We start from the raw sequence: 16,609 nt of genomic DNA on the forward strand, positions 1-16,609 counted from the left end.
TAGATGGGGAGAGCGAGGTAGATGGGGAGAGTGAGGTAGATGGGGAGAGAGAGGGAGAGTGAGGTAGATGGGGAGAGAGAGGGAGAGTGAGGTAGATGGGGAGAGAGTGAGGTAGATGGGGAGAGAGTGAGGTAGATGGGGAGAGAGTGAGGTAGATGGGGAGAGAGTGAGGTAGATGGGGAGAGAGTGAGGTAGATGGGGAGAGAGAGGGAGAGTGAGGTAGATGGGAGAGAGAGGGAGAGTGAGGTAGATGGGGAGAGAGAGGGAGAGTGAGGTAGATGGGGAGAGAGAGGAGAGTGAGGTAGATGGGAGAGAGAGGGAGAGTGAGGTAGATGGGGAGAGTGAGGTAGATGGGGAGAGAGGGAGAGCGAGGTAGATGGGGGGAGGGAGAGCGAGCGAGATAGATGGGGAGAGTGAGGTAGATGGGGAGAGAGAGGGAGAGCAAGGTAGATGGGGAGAGCAAGGTAGATGGGGAGAGCAAGGTAGATGGGGAGAGAGGGGGAGAGCGAGGTAGAGCGAGGTAGATGGGGAGAGAGAGGTAGTTGGGGGGGAGAGAGAGGGAGAGCGAGGTAGTTGGGGAGAGAGGGAGAGCGAGGTAGATGGGGAGAGCGAGGTAGATTTGGGAGAGCGAGGTGGATGGGGAGAGCGAGGTGGATGGGGAGAGCGAGGTAGATGGGGAGAGAGAGGTAGATGGGGAGAGTGAGGTAGAGCGAGGTAGATGGGGAGAGCGAGGTAGATGGGGAGAGAGAGGGAGAGCAAGGTAGAGGGGGTAGGTAGAGAGAGCAAGGTAGGTGGGGGGGAGAGGGAGAGCGAGGAGATGGGGGGGAGTGAGGGAGAGCGAGGTTGATGGGGGGGAGTGAGGGAGAGTGAGGTAGATGGGGGAGAGCGGGGGAGAGCGAGGTAGATGGGGGAGGGAGAGCGAGGTAGATGGGGAGAGAGAGCGAGAGCAAGGTAGATGGGGAGAGAGGGAGAGCAAGGTAGATGGGGAGAGCAAGGGAGGGCGAGGTAGATGGGGAGAGAGAGGGAGAGTGAGGTAGATGGGGAGAGCGAGGTAGATGGGGAGAGTGAGGGAGAGTGAGGTAGATGTGGAGAGAGAGAGAGGGAGAGTGAGGTAGATGGGGAGAGTGAGGGAGAGTGAGGTAGATGGGGAGAGTGAGGGAGAGTGAGGTAGATGGGGAGAGAGAGGGAGAGTGAGGTAGATGGGGAGAGAGAGGGAGAGTGAGGTAGATGGGGAGAGAGAGGGAGAGTGAGGTAGATGGGGAGAGAGAAGGAGAGCGAGGTAGATGGGGAGAGCGAGGTAGATGGGGAGAGCGAGGTAGATGGGGAGAGCGAGGTAGATGGGGAGAGCGAGGTAGATGGGGAGAGCGAGGGAGATGGGGAGAGCGAGGGAGATGGGGAGAGCGAGGGAGATGGGGGGAGAGAGGGGGAGAGCGAGGGAGATGGGGAGAGCGAGGGAGATGGGGAGAGAGGGGGAGAGCGAGGGAGATGGGGAGAGAGAGGGAGAGCGAGGTAGATGGGGAGAGAGAGGGTGAGCAAGGTAGATGGAGCGAGAGATGTAGATGTGGGCTAATGTTGCTGACAACCAGCTCTATCCGCCTGCTCTATCGTTCGCATGTTGATTTTGTCCACCCACACCAGACGCGATCAGGACCTCAAGTTGAAATATCAAAACGAACTCTGAACCAACTATATTAATTTGGGGACAGGTCGAAAATAATTAAATATTTATGGTAATTTAGCTAGATAGCTTGCTATTGCTAGCTAATTTGTCCTGGGATATAAACATTGGGTTGTTATTTTACCTGAAATGCACAAGGTCCTCTACTCTGACAATTAATCCACAGATAAAACGATAAACCGAGTTTGTTTCTAGTAATCTCTCTTCCTTCAGGCTTCTTCTTCTTCTTTGGACGTATTTATTTATATATGTATTTATTTAACTTGTTGGCAACCAACTTTAAGGTGCATTATCACCACTGACTGGAGTGTGGACCTCAGTTCATCTTTCACTCACCCACGTGGGTATATGCACCTAAATACCAATGAGGAGATGGACAGGCGGGATTTGCAGCGCGTCAAGCTTCACAAATAGAACTAAGTTCTATTTTAGCGCACGGCTACGCAGACGATCTTTGGCACGAGCAGCGCACGCGCAATGATTGAATAACATGTATTTGTACATTTCTTTTGCAACGCATGCAACGCGAGTGGTGTGGTCTGCATGTTAGACAGATTTTCAGCCTCTCAGCCCCCAGACAGACTCCTCGTCATCCCTCTGTCCCTCCAGCTGATGAATACACCCGACATCTCCAATTTGCTAATATTGACCGACAGCAAAAGGGCCGAGCATTAAATGGAGCTCTTTCTAACGCGTTGACTTGTTTGTCCTCTTTTACTTCATTAAGTAGGGAAAAAATAATGACACTTTTTACGGGAACAAACACAGGACCACGTTTTATTTGATTTATTTATTTGTTCCTTTCCTTTGATGCTGTTGGTTTACTGATTTTGCGAGGGCAGCATGCTCAGTTGCCGGGTTTGCCCAATTTGGCGGTTCAGTGTCTTAACCGACTGAAGTGGGCAAATGCTCACCTTTGATGGCCACTGGCAAGCTGGAGAAGTGTGCTCTTCACGGATGAATCCCGGTTTCAATTGTACCGGACAGATGGCAGACAGAGTATATGGCGTTGTGTGGGTGAGTGGTTTGCTGATGTCAACATTGTGAACAGAGTGCCCCATGGTGGGGTTATGGTATGGGCAGGCATAAGCTACACAATCGCCATTTGAATTCACAGAGATGCGTGACGAGATCCTGAGGCCCATTTTCATGCCATTCATCGGATGCCATAACCTCATGTTTCAGCATGACAAGGATCTGTCGCAAGGATCTGTGCACGAATCCTGGAATCTGAAAATGTCCCTGTTTCTTCCATGGCCTGCATACTCACCAGGCATGTCACCCGTTGAGCATGTTTTGGATGCTCTAGATCGACGTGTACGACAGCGTGTTCCAGTTCCCACCAATATCCAGTTACTTCGCACAGTCATTGAAGAGTGGCACAACATTCCACAGACCACAGTCAACAGCCTGATCTATGCGAAGGAGATGGGTCACACTGCATGAGGCAAATGGTGGCCAAACCAGATATCGACTGGTATTCTGATCCATACCCCAACTTTTTCTTAAGATATTGTATCTGTGACAAACAGATGCATATCTGTATTCCCAGTCATGTGAAATCCATAGGTTAGGGCCTAATGAATTCATTTCAATGTCAATTACTGTTTTGAACTGTAACTCAGTAAAATCATTGAAGTTGTTGCGTTTTATATTTTTGTTCAGCGTAGTTATTGTGTGTGGCTCACGACTATAATGTAGGCGGGCTCATGAATAAGCTATTCAACCATATAAGAATATCTGCATGTTATTAGTATCCCACAGTGTTGCAAAATTCCATTAACTTATCCAGAAATAACTGAAGAACCGGGATTTCTGGAAAACCTGGGAATTATGAGAAAGGTACCAGAATTTGCAACCCTAGTATGTCATACTGTGTGTGTGTTACGGTGGTGTGGCTGTGGCTGTGCCTGATTTAGGTTTACCTAAAGGGGAGGTGATGTTACAAGGTCACCCCTACACTATGTCTCACTGTTATTAAAATAACATTAAACAAACCACTATGAAACATTCGAGACCGGTCAGAGATCGTGCAGGGTGGAGTCCATAGTGCCAACACCTACCTCCCGCTCTGTCTTTCCATCACTCACTCTTTCTCTCTCCTATGTCTCCTTTCCTTCTCATCCTCCTCATGTCTCTCTTTCTTTCTATTGTCTCTCTCACTCTCTCTCTCTCTCTTTTCCTCTCTTCCTCTCCTAGTTTGCCTCCTGTGCATGTAGAACCAGCCACTTTCATCTCGGCGGCCCTGTGTTACACCAACATTACTATCTGCGCTGCCTCAAATACAAATTGGATGAACAGCCCCTGACACTTTTTCAATATTATTACATTAAACCAAGTGGATTTTGATTGATAACCTAATATTGGGCTAATGCAAAACATAAATCATGGCAAGTATATTAATTATTTAATATTGCAGGCCTAATTCATAAATCGATGCGGCCGCGTTGAAGGCAGAGGGAGGGACAGAGGGATGGAGGGAGACGGGGATGGATGGATTGAGTGGTGAGGGAAGGAGAAGGAAAAAGCCCAGGAGTCCCTCCAGACCTGATGAGAGAGAGAGAATATGATGTTTAGAAAAAGAGATGGAGAGTGTTAAAGGACCCTGTGTGAGTCCCCCTCTCTCTGTGTACTGCTTGTTCTGTATTCATTTGCCAATAACATGATCCTCCTGTCTTGTGTTTCCCTCTGGCCTAGAGGCCTCTAATGGAATGAGCTGTCCCTTTGGTCCTGGGATGTGGGGGGGGGGGTTATTGATGAAGTCATGACAGCACTAGCCATTGAGAGGGAGAGTGGGGAGGGAGAGAAAGACTATGCCTCGAGATACAGTAGATAGACAGAGAGAGGGACAGATATGGAGGTGGAAAGAGCGAGGAGAGAGTAGGAAGACAATGAGAGTGTGGGAGCATAATTTAACTGCGGCCCGAGCTCTTGCTCCATGTAAAATTGTTTTCCGTTAATTGCGCTTCATTAGGGGATTTACAGCACACTGTCACCTTGGTAACAAATGTGTGCCTTTTTCTTTCCTCCCAGGCAGCTCATGTATAATAAATGCGGGCAGTGTGTTACGGTCAATGTAATGTAATAAAAACTAGATGACGGTTTTCTTAAGTGTTGACATACAGGCTCTGCCTGTGACTGGTGCAGGAATGAACAACTCGACTGAATTGTCTTTTTGTTGTGGAGGAGATGAGAAATCGCAGATTAGCTTTGTGCCACTTGGGGGGTGGTATCGGGGTACCATCGTGATTATTAGGAGAAAGGTGGTGAGGGACATAGGTATGGGGGGGGCAACAGGGTGGCAGAGAGAGAGAGGGGAGATTTGATTGAGTTTCCCTGCCAAGACGGCTAGTGGTAATTTTAGAAATGGTGTAGATTTACACTGTGATGCTGCTGGCTACATTAGGAGCTGAAGTCTGTCGATAAGCCTCTGTCTCTCTCCTCTCTCTCTCTCCCCCTCTGTCCCTGTCTTTCGCTCTCTTTCTCTCTCTCTCTCACACGTGCACACACTCGCATGAGCACGCACGCACACAAACCGAAAGGCCTGCCATGGCCAGTGTATGGGTTGTCAGCAGAGAGGGGGGCAGTGCGGGGGAGGAGAGGGAGGGGGGGGAACTGTTTGCTTTCTCTTGATCTTTTGATTTCCTCTGCTACAATTTTGAAATGTGCCAAAAATGCATCTATTATTTACTGCCAATTTGCTCTTTTAAATCTACTGTTTCCCCCCCTCCTCCTCCTCTTTCCATTCGGTGGATGCTGCTTCACTGATAATAATAATAATGCATACATTTTTATTAATTATTCCTCGGTAATAAGCACACCGTTTTCCCTTCTGTAGTGATAGGGTTATTAGCATGGCAAAGTTCAGGAAACGTCAGGGCAACACTCTGTCTGTCTATGACTTTCTGGGAGACACATGCATACTGACTCACTCACTCACTCGCAGGACCATTTTGGTCATGGTTGCATCCCAATGGCACCCTTATCCCTTTATAGTGCGCTACTTTTGACGTGCATTTTAAGGGAGTATGGTGCCATTTGGGACACTGACTGTAATATTGATAGAGAACTGAGAGCGGCATAGGAGGAATTAGATCAAAGATTGTCTATTATATTGACAAGATATTTGAGTGACCACACAACAATGGAAATACATGTCCTCATAGATGGAAGTTAGGCAGGAGGAGGCATAGAGGTAGATAGATCCCTCATCTTTGTATCTGCGCCATTATAGTGTCTTTGAAAGCATTTTTTATTTTATCTTTATTTTTACTAGGCAAGTCAGTTAAGAAAAAAATTCTTATTTTCAATGACGGCCTAGGAACAGTGGGTTAACTGCCTGTTCAGGGGCAGAACGACAGATTTGTAGCTTGTCAGCTCAGGGATTTGAACTTGCAACCTTTCGGTTACTAGTCCAACACTCTAACCACTAGGCTACCCTGCCGCCCCACAGCATGGGCTGTGCGACTGAGGATTTGTCCATTTTAAAGTAGTAAATGTTCTTCTTCATTGGCTGATTGCTCCCATCTCATAGGAATCCCCACCCAGTTGACTACTTTTAAAATGGTGGAAGCCCTGAATTCCAATGTCCATGCTATACGGGTTATATCCATGATGAGTCCTCTATCTATCTCTATGACAACGGGCACAACTCCAATATAAAGTTGTTATTGGGTATGTTGCCGAAATACCACTTATATCAGTGCATTCCTAACAACCTAACTTCTATTCTATCAAATAAGCCTCACGTAGAAAAATAGAGCTTATTTGTTTCGATGACCAAATTCGGCACTGTCGTTGACCTCCATACAAAAATCCCGTGCTTCGTGGACAGAGTAAAACCTCTCGCTTCGTCTCTTCCTCTCTGACTGGATGTAGGGTGTTTGCTAACTTGTGCTTGCCCTTGTTCACTTGCAGTTGTCTTTTCTTACTCGCACAGATTTTGCTGATAGCCACTTTATTGAGGAAAGTTGACTTGTTATGACTATGATATGTGGTTATCTTACACAGCTACCTTAAGTCGAATGCACTGACTGTAAGTCGCTCTGGATCGCCTTTGCTCAATGGCCAGAATGTAGCCTGTAAATGTTCAAACAGATGAGATCAGGGGAAAGTGACAATTTCATGGAAAGTTACCTGTAACCAGCTGAGTATCATGTCTTGTACAGCAATTACTATACCTTCAGAATATACGCGCACACACACACACACAGAGTATTATCTTTATCCTAATGGTATCACATTTTGGTTGCCCAGAGCGATTGTTTGTTCCCTGTGTGTGTGTGTGTGTTCCCTCTCTAACACTCTGTATTGAAATGATAGCACAGTCTCTGACAGAGTAAGACAGGCCTCCTTTGAAATGCTTCTCCCTTTAAAACACCAAATGAACAACACCCCTTGATAAACAGCAATTATGAACATTACACCGGTGATGGAAAGGGGGGGTTGGGGGGGGTTAGGAGTGGGGTGTGTGCGCATGTGTGCCTCTCTCGCTCTGTGTGTGTGTCTGTGCACGTGCGTGCACATGCCTGTTGTAGCTTTTGTGTGATCCCTTTTTTATATTTAAAGAGTCGTAGCCCACACTTTATTTAACGAGGAGGAAATGTGTTCTTGTTTTGCAGGGACAGCACCTGCATCAAAGCAGCATTAGAACATCTGGTAAGTTCTAATTCCTGCTCCCTCACTATCCCCCTCGCTGTTCACAGCCATCTTTGATATCTGCATCCCAAATGAACATGCATCGGAATGGGCTTTGAATACCTCGAGCTGACAGATAGAGAGAGAGAGAGAGGGAAGGAGGGATGTAAAGTCAGGTAGGGGGGGTCACTCCCCCAGGACCTCTGGTTGTTCACCCCCCCCCTTGCTCTCTTTTTTTTTCGGTCTCCCTTGGTCTTTTTGTTATGTTTTAAATTACTCTTTGATGTGTGGTTGAAATGTGTGCGGGAGGGGAGAGAGACTGACATTTTTTTTCGCCCTCTTGACGTTGGTGATGACTTGATGAGGCACATTTAACTCGGTCTCCCCTCTCACTCACACACACACACACACACACTCACTCCAATGTACCTTTCTACACATTTCATCAGTTATCTCATTGAATGTCTCTGCGTTTGACATATTTTGGCAGTACTTCCTTGGTACCTATCCTTTTCTCTCTTCCCCTCGCTCTCTACTTTCTCTCTTTTCTCTCAGTTTTCTCTTTTCTCTCTTTCTCTCTCTCTCTCTCTCTCTCTCTCTCTCTCTCATATGAAGTATATACACGGGGCCGCTCCGGTGCGTCAGTCGGGCCCCCTGAAAAAGACCCCTGGGACGGTTCTGAAAATTTTATGACCAACATCTCTGGGATTCTTCTGTTCTCTCTCTATTACCGGGGTCAGAGTGCCATGCAACAAAGTGAAAAGGTTTTCCTCTCTTTTTTGGGTGGGAACGAACATCAGATTCCAGGTGCCTTTTTTTTCTCCATTTTCCTGATGATGGTGGGATGAATAATAGAAATAGGTCAAAGGGGGTGATAGCACTCTGGATGTAAAGCCAGTCAGAGTCAACTCCCTTAGCCTAGAGTAGCCGTGCTCCCTGCATACTAAACCACCGTATTTAAACCGCATTTAAGGCACCATCCTACGCAAATTACCCACAATATGAAACGTAAATGTTTTTTTTCTCAACGACCCCCAGCACCACGAAAGCAGATGAACCCAAAGCTAGATTCTAGGATTTACAGATGATCTAGGGAAGCAAACAAACTTTAGCGGCATTGCTAATCATATTCAAGTGCCCCCAAATTCAGCCATGCAAATTGACATATTCCCTAATTCTTTGTGTTTTTAAATGTTTTATGAAAATGTTTTTGTGATAGTACAGTGACGAGGAGACAGGAAAGATAGAATAATTAGTCAGAAGGGATTTGAACTGGTTAGCCTAGGCTTGGAGTACACTGGCCACATCCCTAATTATGTTGGTTGGTTCATGGTGCATGTCTGGGTGTGTACAGTTTGTGTATGGTCTGTGTACTTATTGTGGTGTTGTGTCACACTCAGCCCTTACGTCTGTCCTTATGGGTGCTCCCAACCAGTTGAGGACACTAGCTCACTTGAGAGAGAAGAAAGGAGGGAGAGATACATTGAGAGAGGGAGTGGGATGGAAGGAGGGAGAGGGAGGGTGAGACGGTGAGGGAGGGAGAGAGAGACAGTGAGGGAGAGAGATGAAGAAAAGAGGATAGCGAGAGAGATGGATAGACGGTGAGGGAGAGATGGAGAAAGATAACAGTTGGCAACACCATGTAACAGAGTGTAGACTGGAGAGGGTGGTGGACTAAAAACTCCAAGAAGATTTTATTGACTTCATCGGTAATATCCTCTGTTTTCCTTCACCTGCCTCTACACGCTACCTTCTGCAGTGAGAAGTTATGAGTCCCGCTCCTCTGACTGAACGGGAAAATCAGCAGAGAGGAGGACGAGCAGGTGGGGGGGGGGCAGGGAGGTGGTCATTGATTTACTACTCTATAAAAGGACTGTGTGAATTATTCAAAAGAAGATTACATGCATAAACAGCAGGAATCAATATGGTCGTTCCCCAAATGGCACCCTGTTCACTTTATAGTGCACTGCTTTTGACCAGGGATTCCCTATGAGCCCTAGTCAAAAGCAGTGTTAAGTAGGACACTATATTGGGAATAGGGTGAATTTGGGATGCAGCCTCTGTGTAGGCACTTTTGCATTTAGGTAAACAGGGGGTAGCTAGCTATATATTCCTAATGTAAAGACCAGGCTGTCTCTGGTTGGCTTGGCTGGACAGAACTCCGCTATATGGCTGATGGATTGGGCTGCATAGACCTCACAGATCTCTGTGTTTTCAAGAGGCAACGCTATGTCATACAAATACATGCACGTGCACACACACACACACACACACACACACGATTAGCACCAACTGTATCTTATCTTTTTTTTCTAGACCACCAGAGTGGTTTGCCCGTATGACGGCATTACTTTGAAGAGCTCTAACGGCTTATTGACCACAATGGGACCACAGTAGGATCACGATAAGAGCACAGTGGGACGTCAGGCCTCTGGTAATCAGACCTGTAGAGTCCAGCCCCAGATGCTGGAGGATAATCTGTCTTTAGAGGTGGGAGGTGGGGGGGCTCTCAGCAGTCGGTCAGTCAGACTCCCTCTTGACCCTGACCCAGAGGTCAGAGGCCATGGTGAGCTGGACCTAACCCCCAAGAGGGCAGGGACGGAGACCGCCACGGCCTGGCTGTGTGTGTTTGGGTGTGGGGTGTCTGTGCGTGCCTGCGTGCGTGCGCACAGCCGCACACACATGTTTTTGGAGTTACCCATAAAGGTTTTCTCCACAGTATCGTATGTGGTGTGTGTGTGAACAAACTCCAGCAATGCTACAGTGTTTGTATTTTAGTTGACCTTTTAATGCCAGAGCCTGATTTTAAGACACTAATCATCACACGCACGCGTGTTCTGCTTGTATGTGCAACTGTATTTCAGTTCCATTTCCTGCTGGACATTTGAAATATATGTGAATATTGAATGTGTGTGGCTTATTTATGGTGGGTGTTTATGTACATGGGTAGATTGTGTTCCAGTCGTCAGGAAAGCCGGGGTGTGTGGAAGTATCTGATTACGATTCGGGACAGAGGACAGTAAATAAAATCCTGTCCCCCTGATGAGGAGGTGGGGGTTTGGTGTTATAGCACCCTTTGGCACACCCATCTAAATGTACCCCCATAAACAACAATTTATCATCCCCTCAAGATGTATCACTGTTAAGAGAAGAGCAGATGGTCATGTCCAAAATGATTGGCACCCTCTATAAAGATGACCAAAAAGACTGTATAAAATAAATCACACAAATACTTAGCTATATTGTACGCAAAAACAAAATGGGAACATTATATTATTTTATACTAATACAATTGCTGAGAGAAAGAGATTTTGTTTAACAAGGGATAAAACAAATTTTCTGAAGGATATGGGTCAAATTATAGCAGATACTCATAGACTTCCAGTCACTGCAAGCAGAGATAAAAAATGCTATCCACGAGTTCATCTGACTCTGGGGAAGTAGATAAAGGGCCTCTTTGCCCTTTAACCTCTTGTTTCCTCAGCTCTTTGTTGTCTTCTGGGCTCTGTGTGGAGGTTCAACTCTGATCAGGCCCTACGAGAGGCTATAGATGATGCACCCAAGTACACCAAACCAACCACCAGGATCACAGTCTTCTTCCAAACACTGCCAGAAACACATCCAGATCTAGCTGGGGCAAGAGGACCACTATAGGAAGCCGTATCTTGAGTGCGTGTGGTTCCCTTTCTTTAGAGCAGGGATGGGCAACTCCAGTCCTCTGGGGCCTGGTTCGTGTCGCTCTTTTTCCCCAGGCCCAGCTAACACACCTGACTCCAATAATTAACTAATCATGATCTTCAGTTTAGAATGCAAGTAGTTTAATCAGCTGGGCTTGCTAGGGATGGGGAAAAAGTGTGAGACCACTCCGGCCCCTGAGGACTGGAGTTGCCCATCCCAGCTTTAGAGTGAATCAGAAGAGACTCTCCGTGATGAAAGAAGAGATGAATGTACGTCCGTTTTATCCCCAACAGTCATCAGTTTTTTTTATTGTGCCAAGTGACAGCAAGTTGTATGCGGAGTGGTAATAAGTGGCGACACGCATGCATGCATTCACGTTTTCCCTCTGTCATAGGGACTTTTCCCCCTCCAGTCTAAGGACTTTTTCCCTCATTTACAAGAACTTTCACCCTCTGGTCTAAGGACTTTCGCCCTCTGGTCTAAGGACTTTCGCCCTCTGGTCTAAGGACTTTCGTCCTCTGGTCTAAGGACTTTCGCCCTCTGGTCTAATGAAATCCCAATGGCCCAGGGCAATGAAGGGGACATATTTTCTATCTTCTGTTATTTTTTGGCCTATAACTCCTCACTAGTATTGCATCTAAGTTCAGAATTAAAGCTGCAATATGTAACTTTATGGACAACCTGACCCGATTCACATAGAAATCTGAGTTATAGATATGTCATTCTCATGGAAAGTTTAAAAAGAGGTAGATCTGTTCTATGTGTGCTATGTCTATACTTCCCGTTCTTAAGTTTTATTTGTGCATCTACTTGTGGTTTTGTACACCAGCTTCAAACAGATGAAAATACAATATTTTTGGTTATTGAAAAGATATTTCACAGCGGTTTAGATGGTATAATGATTCTCTACACTATACTTGCTTGTCTTGTCACATAAAGTAACATGTTGTTTGTCTGTTTCCATCAAAGTACCCACTGTTTTTGTTTATCAATACACACCACTCCGCTCAAATCAGAATTAATTTCCAGTTTTGAATATTATTAAGTTAAGACAAAATATATTACTGTGCACCTTGATTCCTTTGCGATGAAGAGATGCTCAGTGTTTGACAGAGCCGTGCTTTGTTACACCACCAGTCGCAGCCGGTGCAATAATTAGGTTCGCAATTAGTGCTGTGGTATGGTGTTTGTCTTATTTGTTTGGTTTAGTTTGTGGTGGTGTTATTTTGTCTGAATGAATGTGATCAGTAGGAATGAGGGGAGAAGAGTGCCAACGTTAATTGCTCCCAGTGCTCTGCCTTAGTTTCTGTTTTTACACACGTGGGTGTGGGTGTACGCGTGTTCGCAAGCGCACACGCCACCATCCAACCCCCCCCCCCCCCCACACACACACAGAGGCTTGAGTCCCAGGTGACAGGCACACACAGCGTGGTTCTGTGTACGAGTCCTGGGAGAGAGCTGACTGGTGCTAATCAGCCCAGATGCACAGCTGCTTAAAGAGGAGAAGTGGATAAAAGAGTCAGATCAATCAATACATAAAACATCAGATTCATCAGGATTACTTCCTCAATCAGCACTTAGTTAGCTCAGTTTATTCACAGGCTGGAGAGAGGGTATTAAGGATTTGGGGTAGGATTGGGTAAATGTTTCTGTATGTGTGTTTATATGTTTGGGTGGGGTGTAGGATCAAATAATGTATGGTTTTAGGTCCATAGTTAGTGTACAGTAGAACCGTGTTGTGCTGTGGACTTCATTCCAGGCTTGAGGAATCCCTCTTCTTGGGATGTTGTCTCATGGTCCCCTGGAGGTTTTTGTCATCTGATGGGCCCCAGCGCACTCTCACCCTAGTTTCATTACACATCATCCCTTGTTACTGTTGCCAAGCCCATCAAGGCGCAGATTGGTGAACCACTGATCCATTCACAGCTCTTTGTCAGTTGGCAATGTTAGGGACACCCACACACAAACAGTGCTTTTAACTTCATGCGACGAGCAATCCCGTATCCGGGATCCTATTTATAGCCTCTAGCTCATTAGCATAACGCAACGTTAATTATTCATGAAAATCGCAAATTAAATGAAATAAATATATTTGCTCTCAAGCTTAGACTTTTGTTAACAACACTGTCATCTCAGATTTTTAAAATACGCTATTGAACTATAGCTAAACAAGCATTTGTGTAAGAGTATTGATAGCTAACATAGCTATAAGCCTAGAATTCAGCCAGCAACATTTTCACAAAAACAAGAAAAGCATTCAAATAAAATCATTTACCTTTGAGGAACTTCAGATGTTTTCAATGAGGAGACTCTCAATTAGATAGCAAATGTTCAGTTTTTCAAAAAATATTATTTGTGTAGGACAAATCGCTCCGCTTTGTTCACGTTTGGCTACGAAAAAAACCTGTATCCAGTTATAGCCTCAAGCTCATTAGCATAACGCAACGTTAACTATTCATAAAAAATTGCAAATGAAATTAAATAAATATGCTAGCTCTCAAGCTTAGCCTTTTCTTAACAACACTGTCATCTCAGATTTTCAAAATATGCTTTTCAACCATAGCAAAACAAGCATTTGTGTAAGAGTATTGATAGCTAGCGTAGCATTTAGCGTAGCATTTAGCGGGCAACATTTTCACAAAAACCAGAAAAGCATTCAAATAAAATCATTTACCTTTGAAGAACTTCGGATGTTTTCAATGAGGAGACTCTCAGTTAGATAGCAAATGTTCAGTTTTTCCTGAAAGATGCTTTGTGTAGGAGAAATCGCTCCGTTTTGTACATCACGTTTTGCTACCAAAAAACCCAGAAAATTCAGTCACCAAAACTCCGAACTTTTTTCCAAATTAACTCCATAATATCGACTGAAACATGGCAAACGTTGTTTAGAATCAATCCTCAAGGTGTTTTTCACATATCTCTTCATTGATATATCGTTCGTGGAAGTCTGCTTTCTCCTCTCAATCACATGGAAAAATACTTGCAGCTGAAGTTTGCGCACCAATTTCGACGCAGGACACCGGGCGGACACCTGGTAAATGTGGTCTCTTATGGTCAATCTTCCAATGATATGCCTACAAATACGTCACAATGCTGCAGACACCTTGGGGAAACGGCAGAAATTGTAGGCTCATTCCTGGCGCATTCACAGCCATATAAGGAGACATTGGAAAACAGCGCTTCAAACATTTCGCTCATTTCCTGTTTGAAGTTTCATCTTGGTTTCGCCTGTAGCATCAGTTCTGTGGCACTCACAGATAATATCTTTGCAGTTTTGAAACGTTAGAGTGTTTTCTTTCCAAAGCTGTCAATTATATGCATAGTTGAGCATCTTTTCGTGACAAAATATCTTGTTTAAAACGGGAACATTTTTTAAATCCAAAAATGAAATACTGCCCCTAGAGTTCCAAGAGGTTAATTAACATAGTGTCTTCGGAAAGTTTTCAGACCCCTTGACCTTTTTCCATATTTTTGTTAGGTTACAGCCTGCTTCAAAATGCATTCAATTGTTTGTTTATTCTCATCAATCCATACACAATACCCTATAATGACAAAGCAAAAACAGTTTTTTAAAAATGTTTAAATATCACATTTACGTAGGTTTTTAAAATTTTTATTTCACCTTTATTTAAGGCCAGTTGAGAACAAGTTGTCATTTACAACTGCGACCTGGACAAGGTAAAGCAAAGCAGTGTGACAATAAACAACAACACAGAGTTACACGTGGGATAAACAAAAGTACAGTCAATAACACAATCTAAAAATCTATATACAATGTGTGCAAATGGAGTAAGGAGGTAAGGCAATAAATAGGCCATAGTAGCGAAGTAATTACAATTTAGCAAATTAACACTGGAGTGATAGATGTGCAGATAATGATGTGCAAGTAGAAGTACTGGTGTGCAAAAGAGCAACAAAAAAAGTAAATAAAAACCATATAGGGATGATGTAGGTAGTTGGATGGGCTATTTACAGATGGGCTATTTACAGGAGCTTTATCTAGCAAAGACTTATAGATGACCTGGATCCAGTGGGTCTGGCGACGAATATGTAGCCATGGACAGCTGATGAGAGCATACAGGTCGCAGTGGTGGCTGGTATATGGGGCTTTGGTGACAAAACGGATGGCACTGTGATAGACTGCATCCAGTTTGCTGAGTAGAGTGTTGGAGGCTATTTTGTAAATGACGTTGGGGATCGGTAGGATAGTCAGTTTCACAAGGGTATGTTTGGCAGTGTGAGTGAAGGAGGCTTTGTTGCGAAATAGGAAACCAATTCTAGATTTCATTTTGGATTGGAGATGCTAAATATGAGTCTGGAAGGAGAGTTTACAGTATAGCCAGACACCTAGGTATTTGTAGTTATCCACATAGTCAGAACCGTCCAGAGTGGTGATGCTAGTCGGGTGGGCAGGTGCGAGCAGCGATCGGTTGAAGAGCATGCATTTAGTTTTACTAGTGTTTAAGAGCAGTTGGAGGCCACAAAAGCAGTTTTGTATGGCATTGAAGCTCGTTTTGGAGGTTAACACAGTGTCCAAAGAAGGGCCAGATGTATACAGAATTGTGTCGTCAGCGTAGAGGTGGATCAAGGAATCACCCACTGCAAGAGCGACATCATTGATATATACGGTGAAAAGAGTTGGCCCAAGAATTGCACCCTGTGGTACCCCCATAGAGACTGCCAGAGGTCCGGACAACAGGCCCTCCGATTTGACACACGGAACTCTATCTGAGAAGTAGTTGGTGAACTTAGGCGAGGCAGTCATTTGAGAAACCAAGGCTGTTGAGCCTCCCGATAAGAATACGGTGATTTACAGAGTCGAAAGCCTTGGCCAGTTCGATGAAGACTGCTGCACAGTACTGTCTTTTATCGATGGCGGTTATGATATCGTTTAGCACCTTGAGTGTGGCTGAGATGCACCCGTGACCAGCTCGGAAACCGGATTTCACAGCGGAGAAGGTACGGTGGGATTCAAAATGGTCAGTGATCTGTTTGTTAACTTGGCTTTCGAAGACTTTAGAAAGGTAGGGGTAGTATGGATATAGGTCTGTAACAGTTTGGGTCTAGAGGGCGATGAACGCGGCAACTTTCAAGTCTTTAGGAATCGAAGACGATACAAAAGAGAGGTTGAACAGACTATTGATAGGGGTTGCAACAAAGGCGGCGGATAATTTTAGAAAGAAAAGGTCCAGATTGTCTAGCCCAACTAATTTGTACGGGTCCAGGTTATGCAGCTCTCTCAGAACATCTGCTATCTGGATTTGGGTGGGGAGGCTTGGGCAAGTAGCTGCGGGGGGTGCGGAGCTGTTGGCCGGGGTTGGGGTAGCCTGGAGGAAAGCATGGCCAGCCGTAGAGAAATGCTTATTGAAATTCTCAATTATTGTGGATTTATCGGTGGTGACAGTGTTTCCTAGCCTTAGTGCAGTGGGAAGTTGGGCGGAGGTGGTCTTATTCTCCATGGACTATACAGTGTCCCAAAACGTTTTAGAGTTAGAGCTACAGGATGCACATTTCTGTTTGAGAAAGCTCGCCTTTACTTTCGTAACTCACTGTGTGTATTGGTTCCTGACTTCCCTGAAAAGTTGCATATCGCGGGGACTATTCGATGCTAGTGCA

The 16,609-nt window shown here is 45.2% G+C and overlaps 1 protein-coding gene across 3 annotated transcripts in view; it reads left to right on the forward strand.

The window, feature by feature from the left end:
* Positions 1-16,609, forward strand: part of rsrc1 (arginine/serine-rich coiled-coil 1) — a 189,736-nt gene that overhangs the window by 69,168 nt on the left and 103,959 nt on the right. For all 3 annotated transcript variants that reach the window (XM_064974137.1, XM_064974138.1, XM_064974136.1), the window contains one exon: positions 7,300-7,336. In XM_064974137.1, coding sequence (XP_064830209.1) covers positions 7,300-7,336 — 37 coding nt within the window. The remainder of the gene's footprint in view (positions 1-7,299; positions 7,337-16,609) is intronic.

The sequence above is a fragment of the Oncorhynchus masou genome, chromosome 9 (assembly GCF_036934945.1).
Source record: "Oncorhynchus masou masou isolate Uvic2021 chromosome 9, UVic_Omas_1.1, whole genome shotgun sequence".
NCBI lineage: Eukaryota > Metazoa > Chordata > Actinopteri > Salmoniformes > Salmonidae > Oncorhynchus > Oncorhynchus masou.